This window comes from Glandiceps talaboti, chromosome 7, assembly GCF_964340395.1.
Source record: "Glandiceps talaboti chromosome 7, keGlaTala1.1, whole genome shotgun sequence".
Classification (NCBI taxonomy): Eukaryota; Metazoa; Hemichordata; class Enteropneusta; family Spengelidae; genus Glandiceps; species Glandiceps talaboti.
The window spans coordinates 22,368,629-22,385,318 of record NC_135555.1 but is presented as its reverse complement, the minus strand read 5'-3'; the positions used below and the strand labels follow the sequence as shown (position 1 = coordinate 22,385,318).

The 16,690-nt window shown below is 35.5% G+C and overlaps 1 protein-coding gene across 2 annotated transcripts; it reads left to right on the top strand.

Annotated features, from left to right (window-relative positions):
* Positions 1-4,583: 4,583 nt before the first annotated feature.
* LOC144437606 (uncharacterized) lies at positions 4,584-15,471 on the top strand. Of its 2 annotated transcripts, none has more exons than XM_078126579.1 (9): positions 4,584-4,662; positions 8,442-8,625; positions 10,179-10,319; positions 11,055-11,115; positions 11,730-11,895; positions 12,335-12,538; positions 13,343-13,607; positions 14,205-14,398; positions 15,309-15,471. In XM_078126579.1, exons 2-9 carry the CDS (start codon positions 8,505-8,507, stop codon positions 15,357-15,359), a joined length of 1,203 nt encoding a protein of 400 aa, XP_077982705.1. In that variant the 5' UTR covers positions 4,584-4,662; positions 8,442-8,504; the 3' UTR covers positions 15,360-15,471. The 2 variants fall into 2 exon arrangements, with proteins under 2 accessions (XP_077982705.1, XP_077982704.1); XM_078126578.1 differs by lacking the exon at positions 4,584-4,662 and adding an exon at positions 6,257-6,370.
* The last annotated feature ends 1,219 nt before the right edge of the window (positions 15,472-16,690 follow it).

Here is a 16,690-nt window from a genome sequence, read left to right as displayed (position 1 = left end):
GTCCGTGAAGGGATGGGAATGCAAATGAAACCAGAAAACATCGCGTCTTATCTTGTTTCCGATATTTTCAATATACTGGTATAATATAATAGCGATAAACCACCCCTGGGAATGGTATACCACTCGGTTTTGACCAGTGAACTCAATATATGCACTCGCTATCGCTCGTGCATATATTTCGTTCACTGTTCAAAACCTCTTGGTATACCATTCCCAGGGGCTGGTTTATTGCTTAAATAATATATTAATCCGAATGCAAAAACGTACCTGAAATTATGAAATGTACGGCATATATGTGGAGTGCACGTGATATAGGTCATTCCAGGCATGATGATATTGTTACACTGTGTAACATTGTATCACATTCACAAGGTGTTTACGTGTGCATCTGAACAGCGTGTGTGTACTAAAACAACGCAAATAAAAGGTCACGACCTTGATGGTGACACAACTGCGAAATCATGGATAATTTATCAATATTCCCTTAAAAATGGAAGGCTACTCATCCTCAACTATATAAAGCGACACTGTGTTCAATCATAACGCAACTAACGGTTTCCTTGAACGTAACTTTGGTTGGATATTTTGGTACTCGACTGTCAATGTTGTGTCAAACCGGACCTTATTACTCAAAGACCTACGTAATCGAATGTTACATCGCGTATCCATCATGATCATGTCATATATTCAACTGAAGTTTATGTACTACGTGTGCAAATATATATATATATATATATATGTATATATGATTTACACTGTCAAGAAAGGAAATTTGAACTTTGTTCATAGCAAAAGGTATGTAGAGCTGATGACTTCGTTAACATACATGGTTGTAAATGTCAGCGCAACTGAAAAGGACAAGATTATGTCAAGATGGGGTTAGTATGTACTAGGTGTATGTCAGATAAAAGTCTCTTTGATTTGTTTCTTTTGAGAAAAATACGGCAGTCTGGTTTTCAATGGCCACGTCAGTATCGAACGAACGCTAGGTCCCCCTTTGATCTAGACGTATCATGTGTCATCGCAGTACAATATACTAAGATTAATACTCAGTGTTACAGCGAAGTGGCTAGCTAGTCTCACAAATAGCAAAGTCATCGGAAATGTGGTCGGATGTACTATCTCTGTTGATAACTATGTACTCACTTTTTTTTGATTATCATGTCTTACAGTGCAAATTTTTGTTTTATTTATTGATTTTGTTTTGATTTTTGACGTGGGAGCGTGGCATATGTACTGCACTGTGCTTTGTTCATATGAATGTGTGTTCGCGGAGATAGACGCAACAATGGCAAGACAAACAATCCGGACTACGCATGCATTACAAAATATTTGCAATGCCCATTTCTGTTGTTTTTAAGTCAACTTCGTGTAAATTTTAGCTACTTGTAAATTATTGATTATTCCTAGTCGTTCGGCAAAGACATGTAAACAATAAAGTAGTAACCTGGTCACAGCCTATCTTGCTTGTGTATATTATATGTGTATAGCACACGTGTACCGTTGCATACACACATAAATGCAGTGCACATGACATGGGTGACTCGCGTGATAACTATGGCTACATTGTAATACATTCGTGACGTCAATCGACTTGCACGCGCAAAATATAACAGTCGCCATTTTTATTACACTGCACTTGTCATGAGCTTCACACTGAGAAATTCTGGATAATAATATTGATATTCCTGTAGCAATCGATGTCGTGATACTGTGATCGACCCCAACTATATTGTGTCCTTATCGTTTGAATTTGGCATGTGTCACTGGGACCCGGAAATATACATACGCATAAGCACATCATGATGTTGTCAGTTGAGTTGGAGAATTTAAAAGCAGACGATATTTTGTTGGATAAAATCCAAGTACAAACAATGATATACAGTTGGAGTCAACGATCATGTCAACTTGTACTCAAATGTGTGAGTACGCTTACTTTGAAGATTTTGTGATAAAAGACTGAACCAAGCTGCGTAAATGGAATTGTCAAGGACTGCTGGTATATTTTAGGTATTTACAATTTATTCTGGTGATTTTAGAGTTTTAGAATTGCTTAGGGTTGATACAGATAATTTCAAAACTCATGAAACCTTGTTACAACATATATCACCAACCCATACATTCAAACAGCAATGATGTTTTTTCCTAAATTGGACATTTTTAAAGTGTTTTATGTCTAATTTTTCAAAAAATCACATAATATGGTTATTTTGGTTACCATGGCAACTGATGTTCATTAAATGACCACTTTTTTTGAATTCAGCATGACAAACTACCCTTGGTATTGGGGTCAATGTGCAAATAAAAAGATATTTATCAGATTTATAATGTTATTTGTGAGATGTATGTGTATGTAATGAAAACATAATTTTCACGTCTACCTTATGTTTCCATGGAAACAGCCATCCAATTTTATACAATTTATGTCACACCAGGTAGCACTAACTCATATATGTCTAATACAAGGACATTTTTTCACTGTATTATCTTTTTTTTTCAATGTTTTATGTCAAATTTTGGAAAAATGATTAACATATTATGGTGATTTTGGTTATCATGGCAACAGATGTTCATAAAATGACCCCCTTTGTTGAACTCAGCATACAAAACTACCCCAGGTAGGGTGGTTTATATTCGAATAAACTCGATTATTACAATTATTATCATTTCTATGTACTATTATTATAATTATTATTATTATTATTATTATTATTATTACAAGTGAAGGGGTTTAAAAAGTATATAATAATAAAGCATTGTGTGAGAAACAATTTAGAGGAATGGTGCCTTTTGGTCCTATTGTCAATAAAATGCATCCGTTTGAGCATACAAATGTATATTAAGCTTAGTCTGTAAGGTACGCCGTGACGGGGCGCCCTCAACCATCGGCCAACCCCTAGCTGTGTGAGAGGAGGCCGCCCCCCCCCCCCCCGATATTTCTCTGAACAGCTCGCATCACGACCGAGCAAGGTACAGACAAATACATTGTTCTGTAATGATTTATAAAGTTGCTGATGACATTCCCTGAAAACAATATTTGCAATGCGTCTCACAATATTTGTAATATTATTCCGAAACCACTGCTGTTTTCAAATCATCGTAGACTTTCACAACATACTGTTACAAATATTCCATGAAGTGTTTAGTAGTAGTATTTCTACTACATTGTATGCAGCAGTACATTGACAGGTACAAAATTTTGATAATACAGTGTTGCAAAGTTTACTGAAAAGATAATCGATTTTTCCGACACCCTACAGGCGCTCTGAGCTGTGCGAGTGTTATAAAATTTGAGCCAGGTTTTTGAGCTATTGCCGTGCTTATTATATTGTGGAGTCAAATAATGTATCCATTCGTGGCAAAATTTGGCCTCAGATTTCTGTTTGCTATGAAGACAGGTGTACTTGATATTTAAGGACCATTTACAAAAATAAAAGTTACCAACGTTAGATTTGTTTACGAATTACGTCACTGTACCCATCAATGTCGCTCATCAGATTTCACACTAAATGCTTCCCATCAGAAAATTTAACTGAAAGTAAGGGAATTTATGATCGTAACATATTCAGTCATAAAATAATCAGGTTTCTGGCAATTTCCATGACTTGTTTAGAAAGATTGCAGTTCAATAATATTTGGAAGCAACAGCATAAAGTTAGTGCTAAATATTACGTGATCACAATCAATCGCAGTCAACCAGATGCACATGTGGTATGTTTGTGCCTCCTGTATGGTGTACGGACGGACTGGCCTGTCTGTCAGTGTCACATTTGCTTCTTATCGTCAAGATGTTGTAAGAATTTGAAAATAGTCTGTGTCTGATCAACAGAATTTCTCTTCCACTAAAGTTTAGACAACATTTAGTTGTACTCACTCATGCAAACGTTGTTGATCATGCTTGAGATGTCACACTGACCTCGTTAACTTCGACGTCCTTATGAAAATAGGTCAAGGGTTAAATTCACCTAGAACACTTTCGCTCGTGATTGCCGCGCAATCGTCAAATATTTTCTAGATATCTTATTTTACACTTTGGGCTTTTTAGTTTTGTCTGATAACCAGCCACCTTGAAAACTATGTACTCACGTTATTTGATTTTCTCTTGATTGCGTTCATTACCATCCACAGAGTGACACGAAGCATTTTCGTTGTCTTTCAAAAAACTTCCCGTCCCGTGCGTGTACTGAAGACTCACTGTACATGTGGCATGGTGTATCGTCTATGACTATTTTTGTCTTGTAAAATAAAATTTGAACATGCTGAAGAGAACTATGGCTAGGAATGTCTTATTTTTGTTTTATCTATTTATCATTTTGTTTTGACGTATTGACTGTACTGTGTTATGACCATATATGTTATATGAACCTGTGTTTGCCATGATCCAGGTAGACACAACAATATGGCAACACTGAATTGCAACATCAGTACAGCGTTGTGTCTTTTTATGTTGATTTCGACAATGATACATGTTATAATTATGTATCAAAATAAAAGCAATCAACTCTCGGTAGTCTGCTATCATCATGAAGCTGACTTGCCTTTATATCAGTTCAAACACAATTTTCGATTTCACTTTGATCATGAGCCACAAGCGGGGAACTACTTAATTGGTCAGGGAACCAGTTACATTTACTGCTGGCCTTCAAAACGTTCGTTGAATCGGTAAAGTTTATTGTGATGACCATTGGCAAGTATAGTGTGTATATTTTTTAGAGTGTTGTGTTTCTTGGTTCATTGTGCACGATTGAAATAGAAACAGGTGAAATGCACATAAAATCGTAATTGCTAATTCGGGTTGGAAACGTGGTAAAGGCAAGGTACTAACCAGTCTAACGCAACGTACTCCTACTAATGCACGAGTCAATGTATGAATGCCCGAGGGACCCCACCTCGGGCGATTCGAGACAAATGTGGGGGATTAGACCGTGTTTGCCATGAAACAATGCCCGAGGGGGTGGGGCAATTGCCTCATATTCACCCCCTAGTCATTTTCACGGACGTAAAAGAGTGGTTGTGTGTCAGTCAGAATTTGTGAATGCCCCACCCATTAGGGTGGGAGAAATGTTGGGAGTATTACTTCTTTTAGGTGGTGATTTTCCAGAATGTCTTGCCCCAGGGAGTGGGGAATTTGACAAATTTTATAAGACTAATTTCCAAATCCCCCACTATGCCCCGAGGTGGGGGGGGGGTGACATTGACTCCTGCATAAGGCACATGTTGAAGCCTGTATTACATGTAAACAGACGTGTCGTGTAGTTCTCAACTTGTCATACTATACTATACTTGCTATACTGTAATGTACGATGAAGCAAACTGAATCTTTACAACAACAACAACAACAACAACAGCAACAATAACGACGTTACAAAGAGATACAGAACAACAGGTTTTAGGTCAAATACATGTATCGGCCATGGATATACATGTATGTTATGCAATTCCCTAGAAAGTATACGTAAATAACCGTTCCCCCACATCATCTCAGTTTCACGTTTGCTCGCGATATAGACATCATTAAAGTTCAGTGGATTCAGTGTACTTTATTAGGCAACCGTTTATCAAAGGTAACCAGTACTTATTATTCATAGAAATACTCCTCAAATTGATGTCATAAATATCCCACACCTCAACAGACACTCCGAAAAAACACTGCATATTAACATTCGCCTATGAAATGTCGGAAAAAATATATGCAATGTCCCTTGTTGTTTTAACTCATCCATAATTTTAGCAACTAAGTTTAATGTAAATTAATGATGATTATTCCTCATCGTCGGCAAAGTCATGTAAACAATACATTTGTAAGCTGGTGAGTTTGTTTCTATCGTTGTCTATCTCACTTGTAATATTGTATGTGATGTGTGTACCGCGGTACCGCATATGCAAACATATGACAATGTAATGCACTTTGCTACATTGTATTCAATTCTAGTGACGTCATTCACCTCGCGCGCACACAAGTAACGGACGCCATTTCTCACACTCGACACTTCGCAAGCCTTTATGATCGAGAATTTCTGGATAATTTATAAGTATTCCTGTGACAATGAATGCTACCGTGATGTCACTTGTCCCCGATGACATGAATGATATCGGTGTCTGTTATCGTCTGAATTTGGGACCCAGAAATACGTACATACGCATGTACACATATCGAGTTTCACAATACTAAACTACAGTGTCAGCTGGAGCAGCAGACGATCTTTGAAACTGTCGGATTTTGAATTTCTATCCATAAACAAACGATATACAGTATGGAGTCTCGTATGTCAACTTGTACTCAAATGTATGTGTACACATTTGGAGATTTTGTGATGAAAGACTGAACCAAGTTGTGTAGTTCGAATTCTCAAGGACTGCTGGTATTTAGGTATTTAGTAAATTTACAATTTATTCTGGTGATTTTTAGAGTTTTACTTTTAGAATTGCATAGGTTTGATACAGATAATTTCAAAAATCATGAAACCTTGTTACAACAGATATCACCAACCCATACATTCCAACAGCAATGATGTTTTTTTCCTAAATTTGAAATGTTTTAAAGTGTTTTATGTCTAATTTTTCAAAAATTCACGTTATATGGTTATTTTGGTTACCATGGCAACCGATGTTATTAAATGACCGCTTTTTTGAACTCAGCATGACAAAGTACCCTTGGTAGTAGGGTCAATGTGCAAATAAGAAGATATTTATCAGATTTAGAATATTGTTTGTGAGATGTATGTGTATATAATGAAAACATAATTTTCACGTCTACCATACGTTTCCATGGAAACAGCTATCCAATTTTATACAATTTATGTTACATCAGGTAGCACTAACTCATACATGTCTAATACAAGGGCATTTTTTCACTGTATTATCTTTTTTTTCAATGTTTTATGTCAAATTTTGGAAAAAATGGTTAACATATTATGGTGGTTTTGGTTACCATGGCAACAGATGTTCATAAAATGACCCCCTATTTTGAACTCAGCATACAAAACTACCCCAGGTAGGGTGGTTAGTATTTGAATAAACCTGTTTATTATAAAAATTAGTATTATTATATACTTATTATTTAATTATTTAATTATTTAATTATTTAATTTTTTTTTTTTTTGGGGGGGGGGGGGGGGCCATAAACATTTGTTTAAAATTGACACTTCAAGATTGACTGAAAATAGCATTTTATAAAATAAAAAGAAATAAACAGTACTAACTAGTCTATAGCTGTTTATTGTATGACAAAGAAAAGAAGCACTGAAAATAAACCTCATGTATGGAATGTACTGTTGCACACCAAAAATGCAACAATTAATACTTTTGACACATACTAACAAGTATTTACAAAGTGTTTTACGTGACTGGAAACTTGCAAAAGGCGCGAAAATGAGAATGGCCTAAGTGTGTGTGTGAAGTTAAACCGGTAAATTTATATCAGCCGATACATTTTCTGAACAGGCTCTAGTCTAGAGTGCAAAGTTACTTGCTTCACGCACGGCCCCGGAACCTGTAATAAATTCACGACGAACTTTTACTTGCATATAATAAAGTCACTGTCCCGGCATGCACTACGTTCCGCCGGCTTTTCATAAACAAATGTTACAACTATTATTCGGGAAAACTTGACCATAAACAAATATGCTGGATTACAAAATAACTAAGCAATGACTAGACTGAAAGCAACATTTTCAAAACTAATTTACTGCAACTACCACAGCATGTTAGGCGTCGGCAAGACGTAATCAAACTCCGGAAACAAGACAGGTAAAAAAATCACTGTAAACATTACCTTGTAAGTGAACTGCTCATATGTAATCACGCGTACGCACGGTGACCATTGTAATATATTGCCAATGATGAAGCAATGAAGGCATGTCAAAACAAACATATAGGTGTTATCGTGGGTTATACTTCCATGGCCTTACCCACAACTTGAAGATAAACAAAGCCGATCGCAACAAGGTCAAGGACGTACACCATCGAGGCGAGATTGATCGAAACACACATTTTTCACAGATATTTTTTTTACTAAAATTGTTGCATAATTACTAATCTATAATAATAATAATAACAATAATAATAATTTCACTTGTAATGCGCCATATATCCTAAAAGTCCATAGGCACTGAAACACTACAAAAGTGATAAAAACTACTAGTGGAAAACATACTAAAAACAGTCTCAAATCTCAACGATGTTCAGCTTTATGATAGCCATTTAATATTTTGTTTGTTCTGAGCTGAATGTAATACAGAAAGATCAACAGTTTATTTCATAATATTATTCAATTTTATTGTAAAAATTTGTGCATATTTATAATTCATCACCTAATGAGCTATTTCCAAATACTTATTCGTTTATGTTTATGTTTACTTGAATAAAAGGGAAAACAATGGAACATCGTTCATGATGCCTGAAAGAACTATCAATGTATTTATTCTGTTTATGTTTACTAGAATAAAAAGGGAAAACCGTTGACGTGAATCTGACCACAAGGGCACAACTGGACATCATTCAAGATGTCTGAAAGATCTATCAATGTGTTGGAGGATCAGATCCGAACTAAGATTCTCTCCAGACGAGCTCGTGTGACCGAGTTCTTCAAAGACTATGACAGACTCAGATCTGGTTACATTTCAAGTAAGTTGAAATAATCTACATAACATACATTGCAGTACACAGTTTCAGAAGTGTGGGGACTTTCACTCTCTACATACCACATATTACAGCTCTTTGCAGAAAAGCTTGCCCAAGCTGTTAAATGAACTATTAAGATCAGTGAGTCTGATCACAAGGTTTCATGTTGAGATAGACACAAGAAAGATAAGAGACAAATATCACATACACAGTGTAGACTCTTTATTTAGTTAACTTAATGATATGAACAGTAACTGCATGAAAGAAACAGTTCAGTTGATTGCTGACCATGGATTTTGTTTGAACTTCAAGAAATTATACCTCATGTCTAGTGTAATTGTAGTAGTGTGCATGCTGTTACTGTTAATGTCATTAACTAAATGAAGAGTTGATATCATAATTATTTGCCTGAGTTGAACAATAAAAAACATCTTTAAATGAAAGTTCATCTGTGTTGGTAATTCAGTGTTGGTAATTTTTAAACTTTTGATCCAAACACAAACTTGAAAATTGTTATCTGATATTTTTGACTGCGTACTTCAGTCTTTGTCAACAGATTGACCCATTTATTCAGAAAATTATTATTAAAAAACATATCTATATTGCTATTCTACGTATTACATATTTCTCACATGATGGCAAATAAAAATGTAGATAAATCCAACATGGTCAGCATGACGTTATGTATTCAGATCACTAACTACACATAATCATAAATTTTCTAGACTGTCATGTGGGGATTTTTGGCTCTTGCCTTCCCTACATAGACAAGAGCCAAAAATCCCTGATGACTATTTCCTAGGCTAAACTCTCCTTAAAGTAACGTAGTCTGTTATTCATTCTACTGATAGGGAGTTCAAAGCAAAAAACCTATAGACTTGTTGTAAGGCAAAAAAATTGTTTGGTTCTGGTTACCCGAACCCCACCTATAGGTTTTCACCCTAAACATTATTTTACATATTCAAGGGAAAAAATCAGGACAATTGTGATATCTCTCGCAAAGAAATAGTGGATGATGCAAAAACTGGCACCATCTTAAAAAGACAATACAAATCTGTTCTTCCAGTCTGTACTGGCTGTACATCTGATGAGAAGAAACTAATAACACAGAGACCATATGGAAAACAGTGGAAAACATAACTACCTTAACTAGACACTCACATATGAAAAAATATATACCCCGGTATATAAAAAATAACATAAAAAATCTACCTATCCCACCTATTCTAAAATTGAGCATAATTGGAACCACATAATTTTCATTTTTAAGCCTAAGCAATGAATAATACAGAAATAATGCGAGTCACATTTATTGTTATTCATCTAAATGTATCATAACATACACAAATATTTGTATGAACCATTAAAATTGAAATGTTTTTATAAGAAATGATGTACATATTGAACTATTTATTTAAGAGATATTATCATATTTATTGTATCATTATTGTTAGCAGCTGGTATTGATTGAACCATAACGGTAGATTACTCTGTAGATTTGATAGTTATTGGGAATAGATGTTTGTAATTAAAAGTATGCATTTTTTTCCCCACAGCATCACAATTTAAGCGTGTTCTGGATCAAAGCTTTGGAATACAACTATTCCCCGAAGATGAGCAGGCACTGACAGATAAATACGAAGATAAAAACGATGGAATGATTAATTATCGTAAATTCTCTGATGTCATCGATTGTGGTGAGTATTCTGGGAAAGTACACAGAATATCTGTTTAATTGGGTAACAGGGTTATGAACTAGTAAAATCAAAATCAATAACACATATTGACCACAAATTTTGGAGTAGTCACATGTTTCTGTTCAAAAGATGTTGTCCTGTCGATGTATGTTTTTTTTTCATTAAACCTGCATTACTGACATTATGAGAGTCACTAAAAATGAAATGTTTTCAGTGACAATATTAAAATTAATTCCTTTGGTGGCCATGCTTTCTCACATGCCACACCTCGTCTTTAAAACAAATTGACACCGGAGCTCTGACAGACACCCACAGTCAATGCCTTCAGGAAAAACCTTAAAACGCGAAGGTTTTCAATATTTAACTGTACAGTGCCTCTGAACTTTACTTTGTATTGGATACAGGCACTCGATTGATTGATTGATTGATTGATTGACTGATTGACTGATTGAGTGAGTGAGTGAGTGAGTGATTGATTGAGTGATTGATTGATTGATTGATTGATTGATTGATTGATTGATTGATTGATTGACTGACTGACTGAGTGATTGATTGACTGACTGACTGACTGACTGATTGATTGATTGATTGATTGCGTGATTGATTAATTGATAGATTGACTGATTGATTGATTGATTGAATGATTGATTGATTGACAGTAATTTAGAACAATTTATGTGACATTATTTTAAAAGTGAGTGGTAACTTTTTTATCTAAAATTGTATTTTTCACAGTTTTTGAACCAAATGATTTGAAGACTGAACCACAAGCAAGAAAAGTAGAAGTCACAGAATAGTAAGTATATCACTTTGCTATTGAATACTTATTACAGATGAGATAATGAAATATATTGCCCAGATATCACAAAGTCATTATTGTATTGTTAACCTTTTGAAATTCTTGGGTCATTATATCGATTATTCTCCTGGTATGATAATATTTCATAAGTAGCATTATAAACCTGTGATGTCACAAAGTTATTAATGATATAATGAGGTTATTACTCATATAATCATAGTGGGATATGACAAAGTCATTATTGGTATTATTACCCTGGAATATAGTGAAATTGCTATTGTTATAATTATGAAGGGATATGGTGAAGTTTATATTGTTGATGTAATCACCATGGGATATTGTGGAGTCATTATTAATGTTTATTACCCTCAGTGACAATTTCAGAATTATGTTTATCTTTTAGACACATTTATTATAAGGTCGTTATCAATATTTATCATCCTCAATACTAGTGGCTGTTGTTTTCCAAAATGCAATTAGATGTGTTTATCATCTGACACATACTGACATTTATTGTGAAGTCGCTATTGATATTTATTGCTCTCAGTCGAGATATTATATAGTTGTTATGTGACACATTTCCAAAACGTTATTTTCTTTATATCCTTTAGTCTGGGGACACATCGCTCTCAACGTCCTCTCAGTCCATCCTTTCGTAGTAGATGTACTGATATTCTGAGGAGAATTGCACCATTTTATAAATACCATGGAATCAATGTCAGAACTTGTTACGAAGACTTTGACAGACACCACAATGGATTGGTCACAGAAAGCCAGGTAAGAAAGAAATCACATGGACACCATGTGACAGTCACATGACAAATGTGTTATGTAGATGTTGACAGACACCAGAATGGATTGGTCACAGAAAGGCATGTCAGAAAGAAATCACATGGACATCATGTGACAGTCACATGACAAATGTGTTATGAAGATTTTGACAGAGTCACCACAATGGGTTGGTCACAGAAAGTCATGTAAGGAAGAAATCACATGGACATCATGTGACAGTCACGTGACATACATACTGTGTTTGAAATTAGACTTTAAACGCTACATCACAGTGTAACATAGATACCTGATATAGTTACATATCACAAATCAAAACAGCGTAGTATAGTTATTGATGCGAGGATTTTCTGTTGGAATATCGTCCTATCTGTAGATCTTTATTTTTTCGGTCAGACGTTGAACTTTATTTTCATTTGTGTTACAGTTCTATCGTAGTTTTCCTGGTCCACCAGACGTGACAGAGAATGAGATGCAAACACTGGCTCAGAAATACCTGGATCCAAGTAAAGCTAGTCTCTGTAACTACTTGAATTTCCACCATGATGTAGAGGCTATCAAAGACACCTTGGTTGAGGATTTAGAATATCCAGGTAGCCCAGCTAAAGCTGAGTATAACATACCAGCCAAGGTAAGTCAACGTGTAGGAATTTCTGATTTGATGTATTTTCCCCAGAGGATTAATTTATCATTATTGTCTCATCAGTGATGCTGATGAGGAATTGGAAATGTCTGTTATGAAGAAGAAAATTAGTCATCCAATAGATTGTTTTCAAATTACATCGTTTGGCTATTACCAATACACAAGACCTTCCTGTGGTACTCGAAATGGGTAGTTGAGACAGATAAAATGTAGTATTGTACCATGCGCAAGCCAGGTTCAATAAAAAAATATGGAATATATACTCTGGTCGTTCTACCTCACAACAACGCATGCCTATGTCACGACAACACATTGTCTATGTCACTGGTTCTGCTGTGTTCGAAATATGAGTAAAAACTTTCAAAAGTGCCATTACTTTCCCCAATTTTACTTTTATATCACTGGCGATGGTATAATTATATTATTCCCAATATTGTTTCTTCATTCAGCTGGAAAATACTCATGACCTAAGGGTTGTCACTATGAGTCACTTGCCGAGAAGTAACAAGTGCCCTGAGGTCACTTGTATTTTCCTTGGCTGAACAAAGAAAAATATTGGGGCATAATATCTAGTTATAGGAAAATATCACATTTGCAAACTACTTCTATCAACTATGATTTCTGTTGTTTGGTTCTATATTGGTTCAATGAATTGTGTAGATTAGGGGTTGGTATAATTACCCCCCCCCCCCCAAAAAAAAAAAAAAATAAAAAAATCAGAAGGTTTGATATTGCTCAGTGATCAAATCAAGATTATATAAGTCTTAATGTGGTGTTTTTTTTCTAATTCAGACTGTAGCACCACGGTCCGTTGATGTCTTTGACAAGATCCGTACAGCTGTGTACAAAAATGGTATCCGTACCACTGAGTTTTTCCGTGATCACGACAGACTACGTAGCTACATTATCACCGAGAACCAGTTCATCTGTGGTCTGTCATTGGCTGTGGGCAAGGAGGCACAGTTATCACGCAGTGATATACAGAAAGTGGTGGATTACTACAAAATCAAAGACGGCAGAGTACGATACAAGGAATTCTGTGACCTGATGGAAAGTGGTAATTATTAGTCTTGTTGAAAGAGATCAATGAAGTGAAATGGTTAGGTGACGTCACAAAAAAGATTGTATGTGGGAGGGAGGTAAAATTTCAATGTAAGAATATAGACATAAGCTAAATCAGTAACATCTGCCAAGCACAAGGGGACAAGCTTTGATGTAAATTCTCTTCACTCTTTTCATGAAGGGATAAGTAGGAGTGTATAAACACAGTAAACCCATTCAATGACAAGTGAAGACGAGGCAGTTAACTGGATCATATTGATTGCTTTCTTGTCAGATGACTAAATAAAAAATCTTTTGGAAAATAAAAAAAATATTTAAAAAAAAAAAAAAAAAAAATATTCATCCGCCCCCTGCCCACTCATATCCAGGGGGGGGGGGGGGATTACAATTCTGCAAGTTGTTGACGAAAATAGATTTGAAATTCAATTTTAATCGGACAATTGTATTAAAGAAAATAAAGGAGCATAGCATAAAATGTTGGTGTATATATTTTAATTTTATGGTGCATTCTTACCAATCAACTTACTATCTATATATATAATTGATAAATAACATGGGATACCGTCATCATTTCACTTGTTTGTATCTGCAGCATTTAATGACCCAGACTTGGAGAAGAAACCAACAATGGAAGTGAAAAGACCACCACTAGGTGCTTTGTCCAGATATCTCAATCCATTGAGTGATGTAGAAGAAGCCAGAGTAGCTGAGGTATTGATGGATTTGTCAGTGACCGTACAAGAACGACGTATCATGATGTATGCCTATTTCAAAGACTATGACAGAGTATGTACAATTTTTAACTCTTTTTTTTTTTCTTTTGAAGGAGGCTTAGTTTTTAAACAGGAAATTGAGAATACACCGCCCTCACTCAAATTGGAGGTATCATCACCTCATAGTATCGTTTCTTAAGAGCTTTGTTTCTTGGTATTCTGTAGAAGTGTAAATCAGGGATTTTTTTCGTATTGTTCAGACATCGGGGAAAGCAGGAGTGTTCTATGATTAACTGAGTAACCTATACAATGTATACCCCCAAGGTACACAGACAGGAAGTAGAGCGCCACCATGGCAAATTTTGGAAAGGCCTATTATAAAATCTTTTCAATACTTGTCTATCTATAGACAATACAATCTGTTACATCCCAGAAAAGCAAGTTCAGTGTGTACCACTATCATTTATAGCATAAATATCAGGTATATAAGTGAAATCATTTTGTTGGGTGTTAGGCCTAAAAATAAAAATTGTGCGGTTCCGATTACACTATTTTAGAATAGGTGGGGTAGGTAGATGTTTTGGGAGTTTTTTTTGGATTTTTTTTTTCATGTGTGACTAGTTCAGGTAGTTATGTTTTCTGTAGTTTTCCATATGGTCTCTCTCTGTGTTATTGGCTTTATCTCATCAGATGTACAGCCATTACAGATTGGGAGAACAGTTTTATATTGTCTTTTTAAGTTGATGTCATTTTCCACATCCACTATTTATTGCGAGACTTCACAATTTTCACGATTTTATTTTATTTTTCTCGAATACATTAAAAAAAGTTTATGGTCAGCGTAAAAAACTAGGTGGGGTCGGGGAACCGGAACCAAACAAGTTGTTTTTTAAGGCCTTGTAGGTTTCAAAACTCTGTGACACTCAGTCCCAGTTCAAAGAACCATGAGGTTCATTACAAGTTAATTTCTGTCTTTTCAACAGAGCAAAGCAAATACAAGAAACATCACATTTTCCCAGTTTGGTCGTATCTGACATTTCTTGAGTCTCAATGTGCAATCAGAAGACTTCAAGTTACTTTGTCGTAAATTTGAAGACCCAGAACGCCGTGGAGATGTCAACTATCCAGCATTTGTCCAAGCTGTGGACAGAGGTAATATATCTGATTTGTCAAGTTACAATCATTCAATCCAGAAATTTACTTCAGTTAACTTTCTGCGCCCGTACTCTCACGAGCATAGCGAGTGTAGTGTGGCGTACTCAGTGTATTTGTATGAGTGCTTGCAGTGTTTTCTGCACCTGCACTTTCACTCACCACACTTGTGAAAGTGCAGCAGAAAGCATGAGTGCAGATACCCTGAGTACCCACACTGGAACTCATGTGGCATGGGGTTCTGTTATTATATATGTTTATCTGATATGGCAAATTTCCATAAAAATCATACAGTGCAATCACATGATTTTGTGTGTAGTGAACGATTGCGTCCTCACTTGTATATCATTTGCATACAGCTAGGTATGCAATAATGTTTTTGATATTGCACTGCAGTGAAAATACCACTAGTATGTGTGTGCACCAGTGCAAGTACTTTGTGGTACATATCTAATATTACCTTGTTGTTGTTGTTGTTGTTGTTGTCGTCGTCGTCGTCGTCGTCGTCGTTGTTGTTGTAGTTGTTGTTGTTGTTGTTGTTGTTGTTGAAGAAGAAAGGGTAAAAAAAAATGATTTCTTCACTATGATAAGTTAATTTGTTTTCTTTCTATAATTCATTTTCAAATTGTGTTCCTTACCCAAAAACTCATGCAAACTTTATTAAGATAACACTAATGCAATGACCTGGGATTGAAACATAGTCCTTTAAACTTTAAATTTGAGATTTGTCTGCCACACTCATATTTTTTGTTAATGATTGTTATACATTGTCTATTTCATTGCAGAGTTTGTTGGCTTTACTATTGGAAGTGATGAAATGAAAGATGCAGGAGATGCTTCTGTTGTGACCAAGAAACCTGTTGATATCAGTAAAGTCAACTTTGAAGAAGTTTTAGGCAGAATACGACATCATTCATTAGTTAATAGGATCTGGGTAGGAACATGTACTTTATTTTTTTTATCTAAGATGTAAAAAGGAACGATAGGTACACCAGTACACTGGTGGGCTAAGTGATGGTTCACTGCAAAAGAAGGGAAAAAAATTCAAGGTACAAACATACACGTATGTGTGATTAGTGTGTCCTCTCAGCCAATTTGACACGCCACTGATGCACACAATATCTAGTGACGCACCAAAATTTGGCATTCCCCTATCTCTTTATACTATGTGGTGACTCACAAGAAATCTCGGTTTTTCTCATTTTGACTCACA